The 22,041-nt window shown below is 43.8% G+C and overlaps 1 protein-coding gene across 1 annotated transcript in view; it reads right to left on the reverse strand.

The window, feature by feature from the left end:
• Positions 1–22,041, reverse strand: part of LOXHD1 (lipoxygenase homology PLAT domains 1) — an 85,058-nt gene that overhangs the window by 34,197 nt on the left and 28,820 nt on the right. Inside the window, exons 14-20 of the mRNA XM_071425814.1 lie at positions 19,923–20,085; positions 16,969–17,123; positions 15,980–16,189; positions 13,813–13,936; positions 10,158–10,366; positions 5,384–5,569; positions 1,910–2,037 (exon numbers count right to left, since the gene is read on the reverse strand). Of these exons, the coding sequence (XP_071281915.1) occupies positions 1,910–2,037; positions 5,384–5,569; positions 10,158–10,366; positions 13,813–13,936; positions 15,980–16,189; positions 16,969–17,123; positions 19,923–20,085 (1,175 nt within the window). The remainder of the gene's footprint in view (positions 1–1,909; positions 2,038–5,383; positions 5,570–10,157; positions 10,367–13,812; positions 13,937–15,979; positions 16,190–16,968; positions 17,124–19,922; positions 20,086–22,041) is intronic.

The following is a 22,041-nucleotide window of genomic DNA, read 5'->3' on the forward strand; positions in this document are numbered from 1 at the left end:
CAATAAGTGTAATGTAGCGAAAATTGCCTTAAATCTGTGGCAGGTTAGACAGACGGCTCCTGGTAAGACACTAAGCTGCTGTGAGTGAATTGGCACTGGATGGCCCCAATAAAGATGAAGAGCCTTTTACCATTGGGTTGCAGCAGCTCTCACCCATCCCCTGCTCTGCTGGTGCAAGGGCTGGAGAGATTTCCACGTGGAAAAGAGCCAGGAGAGCCTGTGCTGTTAACAGCTGGATGAAGACTGGTGGCAGTGGTGCGGAAGCAGGCAGGATGTGAATTTGGGGACATGAATGTCCTCTGCAGAGGGTGCTAATGAGATGACAAGAGTTCTGTACAGCTGGAGGTGTGATACAGAGCACCTCCAGCTAGCAGAGATGTGCCAGCAGAATAGCACAGCATCCTGGGGATATTAACATAAGTTGTGCCTTACACTTCCTTTTCTTTACACAGCCCCAGTGACTTTTCAACACCTTTCACAGCTCCTCTACTGTCAGATGATAACCCAAGCAACTAATAACACAGAGACTTTTCTATTCTCCTGCATTGCATTTTCATACTCTTATATCAGAGATTGCCCATCCCACCCGTGTAGGCAAATGGGATGTGTTTTTAGAGGCCACAAAGTTTAGGGGTATGGCTTGCCCCAGATGCAGCAAACCTACAGCCATGCTCCTGAGGGGCTGGAGATGCCTTGATCCCCTTTTGAGATTTTTTGGTTGACACACCCAGATGTGAAATCTGCTTAATTTCTGACTCCAAACATCAGTGGTCCATTTTCCTGCCTACCAGGACTGAGTGTTAGGATTAAATGAGTGGAAGACAGGCCAGTTTGGGCTTGCTCAGGGTCTGGTAAGAGGGGTGCCACTGAAGGCCACACTTGCTGGTAAGCCAGGGGCATTGCTCCACATGTTGGATGTTCCTCTGTGATGGGGAGCAGCAAGCCCCAAGAGCTGTGGTTTTCTGCATGACTCAGCTGTGTTTCTCACAGATATTTTAGTCAACAGCACCTTTGCTGCATTTTTTTCACAACAGACAAGGCTCGTGCTTGTTACTAACTAGACACATGAAGCTCTCAATCTTAGCTATGTTTGTCCAGACACCCACTCTGCTACAACGGCTTCAAGTGAAACATTCCCTGAGCAAACACCTCTGTGCAAGGTGCACCTTATCCTCTCAGTTATCCAGCATTCCCTCAGCGAGCTGAGCTCAAACCGTGTGGCCAAAAGCTCCCACCCTTTGATGCTCTGTAGATGCCTTGCTGAATAAGATCAGAGCTAGTCAATTAATTAAATTTAAGCATTATGCTATGCCACTAAAAGATGGTTCATTCTTGAGCATGCCAAAGCTTTCTGTACTAGGGAAGGTGCTAGGAGGGAACAAAAAAGCATTGGGAAGTGGATGAGTGGCGGCGTGTGTGGGTTTTTTGGCTTATGGAAGTGCTGGCATCAGGCTAGGGTTATAGTGTTTGTTAGCTGTTTCTGATGAAGAAAACATGAGGTTTGTCATTTTTAGTAAAATTAGGGCATTCAGTACAGCATTCTCTGCCAACACTCATCCACTTCCCAGTGCAATCCTGAGCAATGTTCACAGTTCTTCCTGGGGACAATGCAGGACTTCATACTTTTGTTCAAGATGCTTATCTCTAAAGCCACTGAGGAACAGGTTAAACAAACTTGCACAAATAACAAAGGGTGTTTTCCCTGGCTATACAGTGCTCTCTTTTCCTTTGCTTTGTAAAAATCTGACAGAAATACTTACAAGGGGCCCGGGTCTGAATCTATAATGTCAATGGGAGTAAATGTTTGTGTTTCAGTGGCAGCATGATCAAAGCTCTGAGTTCTTCTTGACTCGACACTAAAAACTGCCATCACTCCACTTCTAACCCACAAAAATGACAGCTACTGTACCTGTCCCCATTTTTTTCCAGCAGCAGCTCCTCAGTGTTCCCATTGGATCCAAAGACAGTCATGAAAATATTGGCATCCGTGCCGCCGCCTTCGATGTCTCCGGTCACAACTGTAACTTCGTAGAGGATCTGGTGAGGGTTGGAAGCAATCAGAAATTTAAACAGCTGTCCTTAACCCAAGCTAAACAGGGCTGATGCCTCAGGTTTTAGTTTTCATATTTTTCAGATTCTGTGCTGCTTTAGTGTCTAGGTCTGAGCTTCATATTAAGGGATGGTGAGCTCTCTGCACAGAGTAGGGAGACAAAACAATTCCTGCTCCAGCTGGGGACCAAGGACAAATGATCCAAATCTCAGGCCCAAGAGCACAAACAGTGGTGGATTGAAGAGATAAAAACAAGAAGGATGGGACTTCATAGCCTAAAGCTGTAATTGGACAATTAACTCCAATGTGCAAATGGACCAGGACTTATAAAAGTGAGAGTCCCTATGACTGGTCGTGCATTTTGTGACAATTTTGGTTCATCTTGGGTGTAGCTCTTGTACTCCCCAAAGTGTATCTATTGAGGCCTCCCAATAAATCCCTACTTTACTCTTAAGCTCTGTCCAGTCTGTGTTCTAGGTCAGCCTTCAGAGGGTATCAGGCTTTCCTGGAGATCTACTGCATTGACAGAAAATGTTCCAACACAGCTTCTTGGTTCTACTCCACACCATTGTTTTCAAAGGCAAAGTTAGGCATCAAAACTTACTACAGGACTTTCAATCTATGACCTTTTCTACAGATTTTCTCAGCCTCTAAAGAGACACATTTACTGTGACAACATCTGAATTACAGAATCACTGGATGGATTGGGTTGAAAGGGAGATTTTAAAGCTCATCCTGTTCTACCCCTGCTATGGGCAGGGACACCTTCCACTATCCCAGGCTGATCCAAACCCTGCCCAGCCTGGGCTGGGACACTTTCAGGGGTCCAGGGGCAGCCAAAGCTGCTCTGGGTACCTGTGCCAGGGCCTCATCGCCCTCAGTGTAAAAAATTTTTTCCTTTTATCTAATCCAAGTGAACCTTCCCTCAGTTTAAACCTGTTATCCCTTGTCCTGTTGCAACACAGTGATGAAGACCTCTAAAGCTGCTTCTTCAGAGGAGTCACAACCATCACATCAATAGCTGGGTCTCCAACCCTCTGCTACCAGTGTCTCTGCCTGGTCACCTCCAGCATTCCAGCTCTGCTCTGCACCAAATTCTTGCTAATTTTAAAAAAGAGTCTCCCAGAAGAACAACTGTTTCTTTTTTTTGGCTGCAAAATGTTTCCCCCAAGTTCAGTGTTTATCTGGGAAACGTTTATTCCAATATCACTAATAGTTTGGAGGTTTATACATCAGAACACTCCTTGTGGTACAAAAATTCAGCTGTCCCGCTCCCCAAGGGGACACTCACTACTGCATCAGCTGCAGAGTCCTCCCAGATCTTGTGTGCACTGAAGGCAGTTTGTGAAAAGATGTTTTTTATAGTTTTCACCTTACTAGCCTAATTTTGTTCTTTTCTCATGACAGGGGAACAATAAGACTCTGAACAAATATGTCAAAAAATGTGCAAATCCCAGTGGCCATCAGGGGTTTTAAGACTTCTAGACCACTTAGATGCTTCCAAGATCATAGCTATGGTACCAAGGCTTCTTTAAGAGGTGGAGGAATATCAAGAAACAGCTCACAGAAACATATTTTAAATAGTGCTCTGCTAGCCTAGTTTTATTCACCTGAATTTTTGCTGCCACATAAATAAACAGTGCATAGGAATAACATGATATAAAAAATATTTTTCACATTTGTTTGAACCTGAGTAACCTGTTGATCACATATTCATCCACACGTATTTTAAATCTTAGCAATGCATCCTATTTTTTTACAGGAAGGAGAAAACCTCTTTTACCACTGCATTGAAGGCTTCTAATGGCTGTGGTGGACATTGAGTAATTTCTCCAACTATGGGAAAGCAAATATTCAATTTAAAGCAGAAAAAGGGAATATCAAGCCAAGGAGAAAATTAAGTTGAAATGGGTACGTATGGCTGTACAAAAGCCAAGCAGGAAAAAAAAAAATAGAAAAGTAATAATTTTCGCAATGATGCTAAACATATCAGTTGTCTTTGAACACTAAAATGCCTGTAAGACTCAGTTTCTAACTACAGCTATTAATGAGGGAACAGTCCCAAATTCCCTCAGCTAGGAGACTGATCAGAAAGTCAAATGCTCACTTCTGTTTTCATGTCCCAAGCATCTCCCCAGATTTCCTTCAAGTCTCCCATCAAGTTTCTGGCCCAACATCACAGGGAAAAAATTGTTGCTAGATGTGTCTATTTTTGGTGTGTTTGTGAAAATAAATATTCAGGATTGTGCTGTTAAAGGAAGACTGAACATAAGTCTTCATTAAGATCCACTTCAATCTATGGGCAAGCCATCAGCTCACCAATAGGGGCTTGGAAACCTCATCCAGGAGGTTAAACAACAGATGGGGCATTTTTATGAGATTGGTTTTAACCTTTGTATTAAGTCTGAGGAAGGTTTTAATACCCTCTTAGGTCAATTCCACCACAGAAATCTGCATTGATTTGGTGAATCCTTCACAAATGCTAAAAAAGTTATCAATTTTTTGCATGTCTGGGGAACAAGAAAGATTTCAGGAGCATATCTTTAGCTTGGGGATCAAGAGCAGCATAAAGAAAAAATAATGCACTATGAAAGTGTAACCTGACTGTAAATAGAAGCACATCTGTGGAGATTTTAAATTGCCACACAGGTATTTAAACACAGTGTTATAGTCACATTCATCCAGACTGTTATTTCTGCTACAAATCTTACATCCAAAATCAGCATAGCTCAGCTTTCCAATTTGTACTTGTTTGAAATATGGCATAGCAGATATTACTTCAAAATTCATATATTTGAATGAAAAAAATAGAGTTTTGTTCATCATTGATTCAACTTTAGTTAGTTATTCTCACCAAAAATCAGGCATACAAATGTTTTCATGTTTCAACAACTTCCAGTAATTATTAATTTCCCTATCTCCTGTTAGAAAATTTGGTATGTAGCCACATCATGGAGGAATCAAAACACATTTCCACTGCTCTAATCTGATGAGTTACAAGTAATCCTTCACCTTGCAGCTGCTCCCACTCTGGGGGTACCAGGTGACCCAGTGGGTGACAAGATGAGGACAGGCTGCTGAACTGGGCCCCACCTGCTCTGCCCTCCCACTACGCCATGGCTGCCTCCAGCCAGCCTCACTAAACAAGGCCCTAAACAGTCGTGATCCTAAGCCAAGCCTAAAGATTTTGCTGATAAAATAACATAGGGAAGGAAAGTGAAGGGAAGGCTCAAGCCACTTGAAAAAGTCAAAGCTTGAGAGCTGCTGACACATGAGCTATGCCAGCAGAGCTCCCTGCAGCAGCTAAAGGCACAAAGGGAGCCTGGTGCCTACCTTGATGCCAATGTTAACACATTCTGCATCCAGGATGTTGAGGATCCGTGAAGTGAGCCCGTCCCCTTTGTCTCTGGCCAGCCAGCACTTGCAGACAAAGTTGTACATGACGCCTTTGGTGGGCACGACGATGGTGAGCTCTTCCATCATCCAGCAGCTCTCAGGGGTAGCGCCGTCGTGCCCCACCTGCGAGGGCCAGAGAGAAAACAGCTCCTGGGGAAAGGGGGTTTCTCTGGGAGAGGGTGATTCACCTGGCAAGGAGGGACTCAGAGGCTGTGTACTGCACCACAACAAGCCATTCCTCACGGGAATGGAGGGAAATGGTGCCATTGCCATGGGCAAGGGAGCTCAGGTCATCAACTGCTGTGCATGAGGGAAGGCCAGTCTCAAAAAAAGACAAGCTAGACTGGACTGACCTACATGGAAACATGTCTGGCCTCCTGTCACTCTGCTCTTGCACCATTGACCTCTATATGCTCATTTTCACTTGGCAGCAGACACACTTCTCCACCTTTACAAGCCTTTCCACTTCTGTCACTACGCTTGGAAGTGATTATTCAAAGCTTTATAGCCAAGAGGAAAGACGCTCAGCAAACACCCACATGCATTATTACAAGCACTTCCCTCACAAATCCACATATAAGTGAACTGAATGTATGAGGCTGTTTCTCTGCTTCCTATCCCCTTAGACTGCAAAAGCTCTGTCTTTGTACAGGAGACAACAGATGGAGCTTACATCTGTAGCTGGTTGATTTTCAAGGACCACCTCCTCCAGCCTCAGGAATGATCTGTCCTGGAGACCAGGAAGTCACATAAGGGTGGCCACAAGCCTGCATGGATTAACAAGGAGCTCCTGAAAAAAATTTAAGTGGAAAGAGGAAGAATACTAGAGGTGGCAGGAGGGGCAGAGATCCTGCAGAAATACAGAGACAGTGCAGGAATGAGTTAATTATGAAAGCCAGAGCCCACCTGAAACTGAATCTGCCAAAAACCAGGGTTCCTGCAGGTGTATCAGCAGTAAAACAATATTGACAATGTAAATTTCTCCAAGAACCTACATGTGTCCCTCTTAAAGAAGGTGGGGAATTCAACCTGGGGCAGGCTTGGAAGCAAAATTATGTATCCAAGTTAATGTATCAACCTTGGTCAGTTGTTCCAATGAGCTACCTGCACTTAATTATTTTCAGAGAAAATGTTGTTTTTGTCATTTCCAGGAAAATGAGGTCCTTAGTTCAAATACCTCACTGGTTTTTGTTTTTAAATTATTAGGATATTTAGGGAGGCTCAGAAAGCAATTTTTAATAACAGATTCATCTAGGGTGATATATTTGTGGTATCTATTTTTTTCTCAAAAACAAGTGATCTTTTCTGTCTGACGGTCTCAGCCATCACTGCTATTAGGAGTATTATTGCTGTACTAATGTCTGTGCAGCTGCGGAAAATTAGAGCTAACCACTAGGGAAATTCAACTCTACAATGGATACATTAATCCTCAGATTCTTGGGGTGTGAGGTGAATGGGAATATAACATTTGCCTTCCCATTCCCTCCCTGCCAGCTTGGCCGAGCATCTCCAAGACCAAAGTCAGAGTCTTAGTGCAGCTCTGCTGCAGGATGGCATGGATGAGGTAATGGGGAAAGTTCAGAGCCATGGTTGTGCAGTGACAAAGCAGCTGGAGGGAAAATCCTAATGAGCCTAATAAAATTTGTTGGTTTTTTGGGTTCATTGCACACCCCCACCTGGTCACATCATAGAATCATTGAGGACTTTAAAGCCCATCTCATTCTAACCCTGCTGCCATGAGCAGGGACACCTTCCACCACCCCAGGTTGCTCCAAGCTCCATCCAACCTAGCCTTGGACGCTTCCATGGATGGGATATCCACAGCTTCCCTGTGCAAAGTTTCTTTCCAAGACATTGCTAGCTGCCTCATTTTCACAGCAAACTTTAACTTCTTTGATATTAGTGACAGCCAGAAGGAAACAACGTGTGCATCCAGCTGCCTTGGAGAATCTGTGCACTAACAGCTTTCCAAGGACCTCAAGAACAATGTAAATTCTGAGACTAATTCCATCTGTGTCAGCCAAGACTTCCCTGTGGCTGGACTTCAGGAGCAGAGCACCAGGATTTGACTTTCAATTCCAGGCAAATCTTTAGACAGATGATGCCAATGGAGTGAATAATGCCAAGCCACGGCCACGCCAGCAGCGTAGCCTGGATGTGCATATCAATATCACAGCAAGTGGTTTGGGCTGAGATGTTTGTGCTAAATTAGAATGACAGAATTTCAAAGGCAGGTGGATCCTTACTTGGGCTGCTTGAAAACCTTTATAACTTGTTCCTCCTGTCCTTGAGGGACTGCACTTCTCTGAGACTGAGATTCACAATTTATACTGGGCAGCTCAGGATCACATAGAAACTGAGCACAGTGGCAGAGGGAAATTCTGAGAGAATATTTGTTGAAAGAAGGTTCAGGGAATACTAGAGAAACCTGAGGGTCAGGTCCCTAGTCACTGAGGGACTGGACTTGCATTTGCAACATTTGGGTGTTCTTGATCTTCCTCTGTGCTCATGGTGGAGAGAGGCTCTGAACCAGAAGAGGTTTATGACAAAAAAACCAATTCAGGACTCTCCTAGACATACCTGTGTCTCTCTGCAGCAACAACAGTCTAGGAACAGAGATACTTTCATTCATTAGGAGAAGAAATATTCAAAACTACTTGAAAACACGGTATAAAGTGTCTACACCGAATAACTTGTGTTATTTGTTTTCATGTCAGAGTGTCTATTGAAGTCCACCAGTAGTAAATATTATATCTGTAGGCTTACAAGAGAGGAATAAATGGGCCCCTTTCAAACTACTTCATGTTCCACTGTTTCTGCTCTCAGTGGAGTGCATTTGTAGCAGGTGCATAATACTAAACTAGGAGTAGAATCACACAGTAAATCTCACCACCCTGCTAAATGTACAGTCTGCTGCCTGGGTTATACAGAGGGCTCCTGAAAACTTAATCCTCATACTATGCTGTTTTCACATGGTAACTCACACTCAGAACTTTTCACCTTCTACACAAACAATGCCAAAACCCAAGAATGAACTGTTCCTCACTTTTCCCCCAAGTAGATAACTAGCAATTTTCTGCAATGTCCCCGAACACTGCAATTTTCTAGAAGGAAAACGCGTACTGGTGCCATGGCAACCACGGCAGACTAGCACATCAATGTCATCCCTGGGACATGGATCCAAAAGAAGGGACCTTCCGAGCTGGGGGCACTGCACGAGGGAAGGCAGAAGGCCAGGAGCAGGTGGCTCCTTCAGCTGCGAGCTGGGGAGTCACAAACCAGAAGGGAACAGGGAGCCAGGGGTGAGGCAGCAGGCTGGTGAGATCACTGAGTACAGGGGTGAAAGAGTCAGAGGAACATCACCAGCCTGAAAGATATATGTTACTTCTTTTTCTAGCTCTCTACATTTTATTTGCAACCTTTTATCTTCTTTCCCATTTGTATTCCCTTTCAAATTAATTTTTGCTTTGCTTCTGCCTATTTCAAAGTGTCTTCTCCTACTTCTATTTTCTACCCATTCCCTACCCTATTCACTGCATCTTTTCCAGCATCCCTTTATATTTCTTTCTTCAGACTGTTCTTTCTGTCTCTCTGACCCTGAGGGGTGACCCTGTTATTTTCCTCCCTCTCTGTCCCGCTCCATGGCTGTTTCCCTGTGTGCACAATGTGGAAGAGAAGGATTGATGCACTTGCTTCACTATAAAAAGTTTGACCTCGAGATGGGCCAGACAGAAAGTGCCACTGATACACATAATAACTGGGAGTGCATTAAGAAAATGGCTTGATAATAAACTCAAATCTGATACAGAAATTTCTCAAGATGTCAGAATTCATTGCTTGAGTGAAAGTCAGTGTGAGTGACAGTCCCTCAGCTGCAACAGCAGGACATACAGACGCAAAGATTTTCTTATAAGTTAGGATTTCTCTTTCTTTCTTGTCTCTTTCCCATTATACAGGCACACACATCAACAGATAGGATTACTTCCACAAAGGGATGTGGTAAAAACAAAATTAAATAGGCTCCTAGAGTCCTACTTGAGGGGCTGAAGCAAGCTTTAAGGAGGTGGAACTGCCATATGAAACAAGAATGATGTACACAAACGCTCTGGAATATTCATGCCAAGTTTAAGCTCAGTGATGGAAAATCTATGCAAATTGTGTCTCCCTGAGCCATAACAGAAAAAATGGTTCCTGTACCGAAATATATTTGAGCACATTACTTACAAATTATGATTAATTTTCTTCTCTAAGTCTGTGTCCTCCAAGCTGTGAAAACAATTTTCCTGTTTATCTGGGAAATTATACAAGATGTGTTTCTCACAATTTATGAAACCCTATTGGAAGTAGTGAAAAAAATCAACTAGGAGAAAGACCAATGAAGAACTGCATCCTGGGAAGCTTCACTGCATCTAGCAATATCAGGGATTGAGTAAGAAAAAGCAGTGCCAGGGATGGGACAAAACTGGGACGTGTTATAACTTCTTTACAATTCACAATTATCTTCCGCTTCAGGAGGATCCTGGTTTTATGCAAAGTAAAGCATACTTATTTACAGGTTCAGAGGCATGCAAAATCTCATCAGCAAAGTCTTGTTTACATTCCTTTTAGACCCAAGAGCCTTTCCTCCACTGCTAAGAGTAACAGAACCACGTGCTTTATTTGGCCACGTATTTCATACGCCTCCAGCGCTCGCGCTACGTTCACAACATACCTCCACTTTTTTGATCTCCCCAACGTCTAGGCCCCAAACTGAAAATTTCTCCACAGAGCCATCTGCAAATTCATCCTTTCCTTCTGGGAGATCCAGCCACAGCCTCTCAGTCTGCACCTTCTGCGGGCCCATGATGATGATGAACACGCGGCTGTCGGTGCTGGAGTCGTACTCCGTGCCCGTCGTGACGGTGATGTGGTACGGGATCACTGCCACACAGAGAGAGGTTTGCTCATCACAAAACCCACACACATATGCACTTGAACCAGACTTGAGAAAACCAGGGGCTCATCCCATCAGAGGGAGCAGCTGTGCATGCCAAATAGGTTCACATCCCATTGAATTCATTTGGAGAAGTGATAACATCATGCTTTGTTGGGCTACAAGTGTGCTTTGGAGACTACTTTCCCACGGCGCTCTTGGGACTGAATTCTGCAAGGGTTAATTTCCCCAGACAACCCTACTGGCTTCAAGGAAGTTATAAGTCCAGATTTCTCCCTAATGCATGACAGAATAGCAGAAGGCCTGAATCCTTATTGACACCAAGAGACCTTCCTGAAGATGAGTCTGAGCACCTAAATCTTAAACAGGCTATTAGGCCAAAGTGATCTTACACTCCCTGTTCAATAAAGACAAATAAATCTGTGCTGACTCCAAGGTAAGCCATCACCGACTGAATGTCCCAGAACAACCACAAATGCTCTCCTTTGTGCCTCATTCAAGGATTGCTGTGATCTATGGGGCAGCTCAGGGTTTCAGCATCCCTGTACAAACCCAGACAGAAGAGAACAATCCTTGTATTAAAGGTAAGTCACTCAATAATTTTGTGTGTTGCATAATCATTTTGGTTGGGGGAAAAGCCTTCAGGGCAAGGCTTGGTAAAAGAGGAGGTGGTTTTTCTGTGGTTTTCAGAAATTTCAGTTCAGCTGTTAAAAGGGAGGAAGTGCCAGACTGCTTTTCAAGGGCTTTCCAAAAGCTCATTTGGGTAAGCCAAGCAGGCGGTGCAGAATTGGTCGCTGAATACTCGTTTGATTTCTCAGAACATTTGTGCAGGGCTGTTCAAACAGTTCTGACAAGACTCAGAGCTCTGAAACTTGCTTCGTCACAGACTTGAAGCAGCCTGGCTTCATCATCACTTTTCTGATTAAAAATAAAAAAGTTTGTAAGTTGACAAAAAAAATTGGCTGGTTTTCAAATTACCCAAGATTGACATCTAATTTTGCTTTATGATGACTAACAACATTTTTGAGGTGGGGTTTGTACTAGAAAATATGTACTGTTCACATCAGACTCAGAATACTTTTGCAACATCAGAGAAGGCATAAATTCATGCTGAACAAATCTGTCCTCACCTCTGGACAGAGCAGAACCCAAAAAGATTCGTTCAGCCCCAATTTGAGGATTTTATGTACCAACATAAAAGGACATGATGATTAGGCAAGATTTATTCTCCCATTTATGGTATAATTTACATTCTAGTGGGTATATCAGCACAATGATGCATTTAGCAGGAAAGGGGTTTAGTTGTAGTCAAGGTAGATTTTATAAGAATATATTGAGGGGTCATGTTTAGGACATCTCCAGACTTTTAAATAAAGTATATTTTGAATAGGGACATTTTCTTCCATACAGGTTTTGTCCTGTTCTGCTGTGACAAACTAGGTTCAGAGAACTACCAGCATTTCTAGATGATCCTTAAGCCAAGGTACTTGAAACACCTATAAAAAAGAAATGAGAACTTTGAGAAGCTATAATTTCCCACTTTAAATAATGGATACAGAGTTCCAGAGTAGCTTACTATCAGAGGCCAGGAAACATCCTTTGCTGTTCTTTCCTCTGAAAACTGGAAAAATGGATTCTTAAATTAGTTTATCTTCCCTCCCTGTTCTTTCCCTCTTTATCTGGGACTCATATTTTCCCTTTTTCAAACACAGGAGAAAGCAAAACCTGCAGCAAGTGGCCACAGCAGGACACCCCAGGTCCTCCAGCCCACCTCCCCTTGTCCTCGAGAGCCAGCACAGGGTTCTGGGGGCCACGTGTTCCCCTCTCAGGAGTGTGGGTTTCCTCAGGGATCCATCCATGCCATCTCCAGGCTGCCCTCCAGCATGGGACAAGGTTCGCAGTTCAGATTCCAGCAGCATCCTAGCCAAGAGGACCTTTCCCTGAGCTCCATCCTCACATCCTGCACCTCCTGCCCCTCGAAGGCATTTGCCAGTTTGATCTTGGCACAGTCAGGACTGGGCTGAGTGACAAAAGTCACTCCCTTTCCCAGCCAACTCCCAGTTCCTGAGTGAACCAGCTGAGCTGGCTTTTTATCCCACTGGGAAGGTGGCTGCCTGGCTCACCCAGTCCATCTTATCTGACATTCCTTCAGGAAATCTGACATTCCTTCAGGAAGCAGCTTCCTTAATGAGGCCATGTCACTGAGCAGAGATAGTGGTGATACCAAACTGCAGGACTCAGGGAAAAAAGACCACCCTGGCACAATGGGGACAATGGGAACTGCTCTCCTAGCTCTGCTGGAGAGGAGCTCTCCAGGGAAATGATGATATTTCACCCATTATTTGTGAAACTACACGGAATGCCAACGTGGCAGATGTTATCCATTGTCACAGCACACAAGTAATATCAGAAGGAACATGGAAATCACTTTTTTTTTTTTTTTAATTTGAACACAATGTGGGATTACAAAAGAAGGGCTGCCCCAAGACACATGGGTTGCAGGCCAGGTTTAGCAATGTGCAGCATTAAATCAGCCTCCAAGTGAAAGGTGTGGGATGGGCAACCCAGATATCACACCTCAGGCTGCTGGGCATCAGAGGAGCTGCAAACCACCTTGTGACCACCTCTGGGCTCTGTGTGAGTCCCCCTGGAGAGCTATCTTTAACTCCTAAGGAAAATGACATAATTTTCACTTCATTTACCATGGAAGCTTAAGATAAATTTAATCATTTTGCGCTTGCTGTGGATTAAAAGCACATAGACAGACAGTAACTGTGATGCAGCTGCTGCTCAGTCAATAAAACACAGTATTGTAATCACACGTCTAAAATCTTAATCTAAAGCTAAAGGGCTTCATGTAGAATATCAAAGAAGTGTAGTTTCAATTTAGCTCATAAGTCATTGTCCTGGAACACCGAGGTAGTCATAAAAAGGGTATATAAATCATGGAATCATAGGAAAGCAAGGTTGGAAGGGTCCTTAAAGTTCATCTCATTCCAACCCCCCTGCCATGGGCAGGGACACCCTCCACTAGACCCACAGGACAGCTGTTGTGATGCACACTATGTGTGGTAAGGAAAAAGAAACCTAAAAAATTCTAAAAATAAATCACACTTAAATTCAAATTAAATAACATTTCATCCTGACATGCCATCTCAATTAAGTCAAACAAACAGTTTGGAAACGCTGGATTTTCTGTGAATTTCATGACTTATCCCACTTTTGAGGTCAGAGAGCTGCAGGAAAAGCAGCAAACACAGAAACACAAGCCCTGATCCAGCCTTTCCCAAAGCAGTCATAGCACAAGGAAAGGAGTAATAATTTGTTGTTCTGCCTCTCCTGGCTCTTCAGCAGGATGAACACAACCTCTTAAGCACTGAAAGCCAGAAGCACATGGATGTATGCAACCAAACACTCAGGCACGGCCACTCACGTGAGCCTTCCTCTGCTGCCTTGACCAGGCTGGATTTTTTGGGCTCCTTCTGGTTGGCATTGCTGTCCTGGCTGGACACACTGAGAGAGGAGCCGTCCAGGCTGTTCCGCTCGCCGTTGTAGCTCTGGGTGGGAGATGTTTGGGAAAGTAATGAGGCTGAGTGCTCGTGGCGTCCCCTGTTCAGATGTGCCTCCAAGAACATGAGAAGAAATGCCTCTAGTCCCCCAGGTACCTTTTTGGTCAGTGTAGCTCGAATAAATGTGACTTGTATTGTACTGGTGAATTTTCATTTACTTCATTGGTAACCCTGGCAGGTCGTTTTGGATGTGTGTTACATTAAAAGAAAATATAATAGACATGAGGGTCTTGTGAGTTGTGACCTTTTCTGTGCTACCTGTCTGAAATTGTCTGAGGTTGTCTGAAATTCAGATCAATGGAGCAGTGCCAGAGCTCAGAGAATCATAGAAGGGACCTTAAAGGTCATCTCGTTCCAAGCCCCCATGGGCAGGGACACCTCCCACTGTCCCAGGCTGCTCCAAGCCCCATCCAGCCTGGCCTGGGACACTGCCAGGGATCCAGGGGCAGCCACAGCTGCTCTGGGCATCCTCAGGACCTCCCCACCCTCACAGGGAAGAATTTTTTCCTAATATGAAATCTAAACCTACTCTCTTTCAATCTGAACCCATACCCCTCATGTCCCATCACTCCAGGCCCTTTTAAATTGTCTCTCTCCATTTTTCTTGTCAGCTCTCTTCAGGTACTGGAAAGCCACAATTGGGTCGCCCCAAAGCTGCCTCTTCTGCAGTCTGAACAGTCCAAATTCTCTCAGCAGAGCTGCTCCATCCCTCTGATCACCTTGCTGCCTCCTCTGGATTCCCTCCATCAGCTCCAGCTCCTTGTGCTGCTGGAGCCAGGGCTGGGGCAGCTCTGCAGGTGGGCTCTCACCTGAGCCCAGGGGCACAGGGGCAGGATCCCCCCTGCCCTGCTGCCCACGCTGGGGCTCAGCCCAGGGCAGGGGGGTTCAGGCTGGGGCAGGTCCAGCTCTCACCCACAGCACCCCCAGCTCCTTCTCCCAGGGCTGCTCATTAGGTACAGGTCAAATATCACAAGAGGCAGAGTGCTGCAAACCTGAGTGATGTGAAACACTGGCTGTGTTTGAAGAGTTGCTGGCAATGCATTTGGTGTCATCCTCCAGTAAATGTGAAGCTTTTGTAAAAAAAACAGATGTGAGGCTAATGTCAAATAATTATTTGACAGTGTGAGACACACTGTCAAATAATAATAAAAAAAAAATTGAGTGATTAGTTTTTCCTCATTATGAATTGATATAAGCAACCGGGCGAGGCTGTCCACGAGCACTGATAGGGTTGTGTGCAGCAGTTTTTATGAGGCAGCATAAGGCAACACTCATCCATGGTGTAACTCCTCTTACATCCACTCTGCTGCTTTCAGGACGAGTCCAGGACAATTCCACTGATGATTACTTTAGTGGTAACTGTCACTTACAGCGTACTTTGCAAAGTGGACTCCTTAAATAAAATGAACTTATAATCAGCTGCTTTATTATGTCTCACTGTATAGAAGTAAGAGAAGTCTATTAATCTTGTTTGCTACTTTTAATTAGAGCATGTACCTCAAATTCCAATTAGCTGCACTAGGCTGATAAGCAATAGAGAGCATGCAAGTAGAAAGGACACTTCACTAAAAAATGTTTGGTGCTTTGAGTGGTAGCAAAGGGACCTGGCTTTTATGTCAGGCAATGGTGAAACAGGGAAACACAAACACCCAGTACAAGTGAGGATGAAGTAAAAGGACCCAATACTCTGGTTGGAGGACTTTGAATAGTGGGACCCACTAATCACCTGCTTTGGGGGCATGGCAAGGACAGCAGCAGGAAAATGCTGTATATCAGCAAGGTAGTGAACTCTCATCTGAAGGGTTCCACTTACACTCCTTTATTTTTCTGCTGAAATTGCAAATTACAGAGCTAGTGACAATGGGCTGAGAGTGGCCTTACTTTCAGACTTTCTCGTCTGAAAACCAGAAATTCATTTTGGATAAGCCAAAAGCCTTGAGTCCCTAATGAGCTGCCTTGGACTTCCACCAGATATTCAAGAATTTTATTGGTATGAGTAGCAGTGGAATCTGCTGTGAGCCATAACTGTACCTGTTCATAAAGTGTCCGCTCTATCTTTTTGTCCTCTTTCTTTTTAGAGAGCCAGCGCTCGCATAGGAAAACGAACGATTCCTCTGTGGTTTCATCCAGGATCTCCACTTTTTCCAGAAACCAGTCAGGGCTGAACATGCTATTGTCGTGGCGAATCTTGATCTTGTATATAATGCCAAGGTCCACAGCCTGTATTGTGAACGTGTCCTCCTGCAGGGTGTTCAAGAGCAGTGGGTTCTGTTAACAAACTCTCAACAGATCATCTACCGGAAAACGGCAAAAAAAGGGAGGCTACAGAACACATATGTTTAAATTCCATATTGCTGGATGGCATTTGGCTAAAAGCTTTGCAGAAGTCTACTGAGGCATATCTGTAAGCTAAAACTGTTCTTCAGGGAAATGTTTTAAAGCCTGCTTCTGCTAAAGGGGAGCTGCAAGAAACACCACTTTTTCAACCAGTTAGAATATTGAGATCCCGGGAGATTTTTAAGTATACTTCCCTTTCTAATCCAGTTAGATTTGCAGGAACAATCCAGATAAGTCAATCCTTGCCACCATTTTATCCAAGTGACCCATGGGATGGCCACAGAACATCACTTTTGGTGTTGCTTTCCCAGATACAGCTGAAGTTTAGGTCCCATCAATTTAACAAGTTTTGTGGTGAATTCCAGCATGTACTGTGTACATGCAAGTCAGTTGCACAGGGACTGTGGGAATCTGCAGCTCACAGCTCAAGCCAGTTTCCATGACCAAGCTCATAATTTGTCCATCAGTGACTTCATAGGAACATCTGCCTGTTTGTTGCAGTGCCTGTCAGCTGTAATACCCAGCTGACAATCCATACAAAGCATTTTAAGAGGTAATGAATGTGGTAAATGGAATCAATCAATTCATCCCTCATAGGAAAACTCAGCCTATAAAGGCAGTCATTGACTTGACAGATTGAAGACTGAGAAACAGAAAGTGTCATTAACCCTTCACATTTGTACCTGTCCTCTTTCAAACTTGTTGAAGTTTGTTTCAGATTTGCTGAGTTTTCTCTCTCCCATGTCCCCCATGTCTCCGTAGATATTTAGGAAGACATTGGCATCAGTCCCAGCACCATAGATATCCCCAGTGAACACACTGATCTTGTAGGTGTGAACTGCAGAAAGAAACAAGAGATGATTTCTGGTCAGATGAAATATTAAGATCCTTGTTAGGCAATTAAGTTACCTAAGAAAATGTGCCCCAGGTTTTCTGCTTGTCACTTGTAGAGGTATTAAACCCCATATGGTTTCTCTTTGAGGTTTCCAATCCACAGACTGGAGAATCCCTGGGCTGACATTTGCTGGCTTTCCTTTTCTCCATCTAATCAATGCCTGTATGTTGCTTTGATCACACAGCTCACGGTTAAAAATGCAAAGAATCATTATGGCCATTACGGGATGGGAAGTCGATAGAGGTGAGGGAGCTCAGCACCTTCTCATACAGAGACTCCAGGGACACAGATCTGAGAACAAGCCATTCAGAGCTGTGAATCCTTAATACTCCATCTTCCATAAACAAAGACTGGGAATTCAGATGTGCAATTACTACAGGAGTTAATGGCATGTATCTCTACAAATTCCCCATACAGACAGAGAACAGGTTTCTGGGTCCTTTTGCTGAGAGAGTATTTAATTAAGGAAGGGCTGGAGCTGTGCTGTTTAAGTACCCTTTCTCTTTAGCTTGCTCAATGATGAGACAATAAAACCTCATCAAGCCTTTAGTAATGTGCTTTACTAAACCTGTTAAATACTCCTATTTTTATTTTGCTACTCTTCTCCCAATTATATGGGGAAAACAAACAGTTACTGAAAGCATCCTCTCCAGGAAAACAGTGAGGGTCTGTACAAGTCTCTGATTACCCTGGTGGCATATGAGCCATGGAGAATGCCTCCCTGCAAATGCCAGGGCAATGTAAACGAGCAAGAGGCACAAAGTCTTAGTTAGGATTCTGTGTACGTTAACAGTGTTGAAGAAAATTGCTATATTGTCTTTTTCTTCTTTCACAGTAAGACAGACCCTATTCTGCTTTGTCATCCATGAAAGATTTCCATTGATCTCTCTGAGAAATGGATTAGAGTTACCACCTGAGAACATCCACCAGGACTATGTGCAGTGCTCGATTTTCTGGTTTGCCTCCTCACATATGTCCTACAGAGCTACAGCTCCATATTTGAGAGGCAGCTGTTACTTTAATAATGAAGGCAGCAATGCATATTGTCCCATTAGTCAATGCATCCCTCCTTGGCCTTTGCTTGCTAGTTCTAGAGACCTTGAGGACTAAAACACAGCATATTATTAAAAAAAGATGATCCTCAGAATACCACGAACTGATTTTCCATCAGCTGATTTTCCATTTACACCATGTCGCTGCCCAAGATGTATGAGGACTCACAGACATGCAGAAGATTTAATCCTTGTCCCAGATATTTCATATCTAAAGCAGAAGTTCCCAAACTTAGCCCTAGCTCCATGCCAGAAGAAACTTTCAACAATCCAAAACATTCTATTCCGTAGATTGTAAAATTTGTTTCAAGGCTTTGCCTTCAGAGGGAAAAGTGAGTCACGTAGGTTAATTAACAAATGGTAACTGATCCAAGGTAAAGCAACAGAAATTAACAAGTTAAGGGAAATGTCATGCAGGCATCTAGATATCATAGAATCGTTGAATCATCAATTTGTTTGGGTTGGAAGAGACCTTTAAAGGCCACCTTGTCCAACCCACTTGCCATGGTTAGTGACACCCTCCACAGGGGATCAACCTGGTTTATCAGAGCCTCCTCCAGCCCGAGCTCAAATGTTTCCAGGAATGGGTCATTCACCACTACTCTGAGCCACCCTTGCCAGTGTTTTCCCACTTAGTTATTGATTTTAAAATTGTCTTTAAAATCAATTAAAGACAACTGATTTTAAAGACAATTTTAAAATCAATGACTAAGTGGGAAAACTTAGTCTTTCCCACTTAGTTTGTAGGGAAAATGCAGGAAAAGAAATCTCCCATAAGCTACCAGGAAGGAGGACACCAGTCTTCCTTCCAGCGAGGCACCTCTTCCCTTGGCAATGGAAAACAATCCACATTAATTCCACCCTGACAACGTTCTACAGTAAATGCAAGTCAGACTCTGAAAGAAAAGAAGCAGTGACAGAACTTATTTTCTCAGTTGAATCATCTTGTTTCCAGATGCAAGAGCCAAGAATGAAAATGGCAGCTGAATTCCTTTTGCCCTGCTCAGGATGAGGAAGTTCATGACCTCTCTCAAGGACATAATGAGCTCTGGGTGAGAAAAGGAGATTCTTTTTCTAGAGGAAAAAGAGGTACAAGCAGCTGGCCATATGGTGACTTAGGGGTGAAATTTCAGTTCTTTTTCATTTACTTCAGCTACCAGTAATGCCACACACTGAATGTCACCACTTTGTAAGAAAAACTCAGAGCTGAACAAGAATTTTTTCTCCTCCTGGGAGGCACTTTAATGAGGTGAAGGTGGCTGCAATGACCCAGGTTTTAAAGGTTATGCATGTGTACCTGAAGGGCAGCAGGCAAAACAACTTTGGGAGGAAAGAGGAGCATTAATTAGACTCATAGGATGGGAAAGGAAGAGGCAGAGTGCACAGGACAGGGGAAGTTGGGCAAAGGAGTGAAGAGGTCAACACTGCCTGGAAGACAAGAATTTTGTTAGGCATCAGAGGAGATATGGAAACTATGGATGTGGAAGGGTGTCTGTGACAGGTTCTTAAAAGCCCCAGAAGAAAATAATGACATTATTGCACAGAAGTGCCCCAGGTGTGAGAGAGGCAGAGAACAGGAAGGGAAAGAGAAGTGAACAGTGGTACCACCATGGCACTGAACCACACATCCAAATGTTTTCCTTCAAAAAACCATACAAATCATCCCTATGTACTCCTAGGATTATATTACCTTCTAAAGGTTCTTCAACTTCTTCCTCTATCTGCTTGAGTGTCCCATCCTTCATGAGCTTTTCAGTAAAAATATCAGATGGCACCAGTTCTCTGACAGTCTCACCATCATCTTCAGACTTTGCAAGCCATCTCTCACATGGAAATGTGACAGTTTCCGAGCCCTGGAGTCAACATGACAGAGGAAATCTCTTCAAAACAACATGAACACACATTAGCATTTCCCTTTGAAAACACTCTGACATGCATAGTACACAGAAATGTATTTCCTCCAGAGAGAGGACATCTGAGAGCTCTCAGAAGAAGCACTGAGCATGCAGCAGAAAACAGGATTCCCAGTGGGTGTGTGAGAGTGGCTGCATGATCCAGCAGATCTCTGCCCTTCCCAGTATTAAAACTTGTAAATTCCTAACCAGGACTGCACCATTCCTGCTGAAGCTGTGCTTTACTGAGAATCTGCAATTCCTCTTCAACCCTTATTCAGGCAGCATTTTCTTTGAAGCCAGTAGGGTTTGTTTTTTTTTTGGGGGTTTTTTTTCCCCTGAGCTCAATACTTCATGATTTCGCCTGTAATTCGGTGACTCAAGCTGAGTTCCAGGCAATTCCCATACATGCAATAAGAGGAGAAAAATAATAACTTAATTTTTGATCTTTTCTTTTGACTTCACTTTGGTGGAAACAAATATGATTTATATCATCAAACAGACAAAAACAATAGAACATGTGTTTTCCACTTGGTAAACAAAATTAATCCCAGACTATTCATTAAGAACAGAGTCCCATAAGGCCTCCAAGATGGTAAGATGCAGGCAGCTTTTCTGCTGGGCACCCCAGGCTATTACTCCATGAAGAGAGGAGCATGAGCCACCATGCAAGACACAGAGGCCACAAGTCTGAACAAAAAAAAAAAAAACAAAACAAAACAAAACAAACCCAAAAAAACAAAAAAACAAAAAAAAAAAAGAAGTTAGTTTAAATCTCACAGTAAATAAATACAGAAAAAAAGGCCCTTTCTTTACTCACAAGCTCATAATTTATCTCTTACCCTTCACAGGGACTTTCTGCTCTTTCCAGCATACTGTGTGGCATCACTTTCATATATAACATACCAGTGGAGGCTAACAGAATCCCAGAGGGGGTTTTTTGGGCTGGAGGGGACTTTAAAGATCATCTGGTTCCAAGGCCCCTGCCATGGGCAGGGACACCTTCCACTATCCCAGGGTGCTCCAAGCCCTGTCCAGCCTGTCCTTGGACATTCCCAGGGATCCAGGGGCAGCCACAGCTGCTCTGAGAGACCTGGGCATCCCCACCCCCACAGTCAAGAATTTCTATCTAATATCTGATACCCTGCCCTCTGTCAATCTGAAGCCATTTTCCCTTATCCTGTCCCTCCATCTCTTGTCCAAAATCCCTCTCCAGCTCTCTTGTAGACACTCTTTATGAATAATTTCCACCTTAATTACCCTGCTGTGATTACTTACGAAGCCAATACAGGGCCCTTTTTCACTACTTTTTCTATTTAAATATTAAATATTGATACACGGCAAGGGAAGGGAATAGATCTCACTGTAGCAGTCCTGAACATTGTTGTGACTGTGTGTTACAGCCTGGAACTGCAGATCCTGCCCTCCCTGACACCATCACTGGGGAGGAACAGCTTGTGCACCCAGGAGCAGATGAGCACTCTGATCACAGCCAGCCTGGAATGAACAGGTCACAGTGTCACCACCCAGAGATCCCAGGGAAGTTGGGAAGCAGAGCCCCTCCAAGGGGCTTGTGTGACTGCAGCAGAGTCACACTTTGAGTACACACAGCCCAAATCTTCTGCTGCTAATGAAAGACCATTTCTCCTCCCCTCTGCTGCTCCCCGCAGCGCTGCAGTTTAACCCCAGACAGAGATGTTTAACTCCAGGAGGAGGTTTGGAGCATGGCATACAAAATGGTGTCAAAGAAAACCGGCAGCACCTCAGGTGATTTCACATCTTTTACTTTCAAGTGTTATTTGTGCTACACAAGCAGAATACAGCACCTAATAATTCCTGCTTCCTCATTTCTGCACTGGCTGTCTGACCACTTAACCTGTATTATCTGACTGTACGCCGAGCTGATGAACAGTGCTT

This window comes from Agelaius tricolor, unplaced genomic scaffold (assembly GCF_023055355.1).
Source record: "Agelaius tricolor isolate 1412-34295 unplaced genomic scaffold, bAgeTri1.0.p SCAF_4, whole genome shotgun sequence".
NCBI lineage: Eukaryota > Metazoa > Chordata > Aves > Passeriformes > Icteridae > Agelaius > Agelaius tricolor.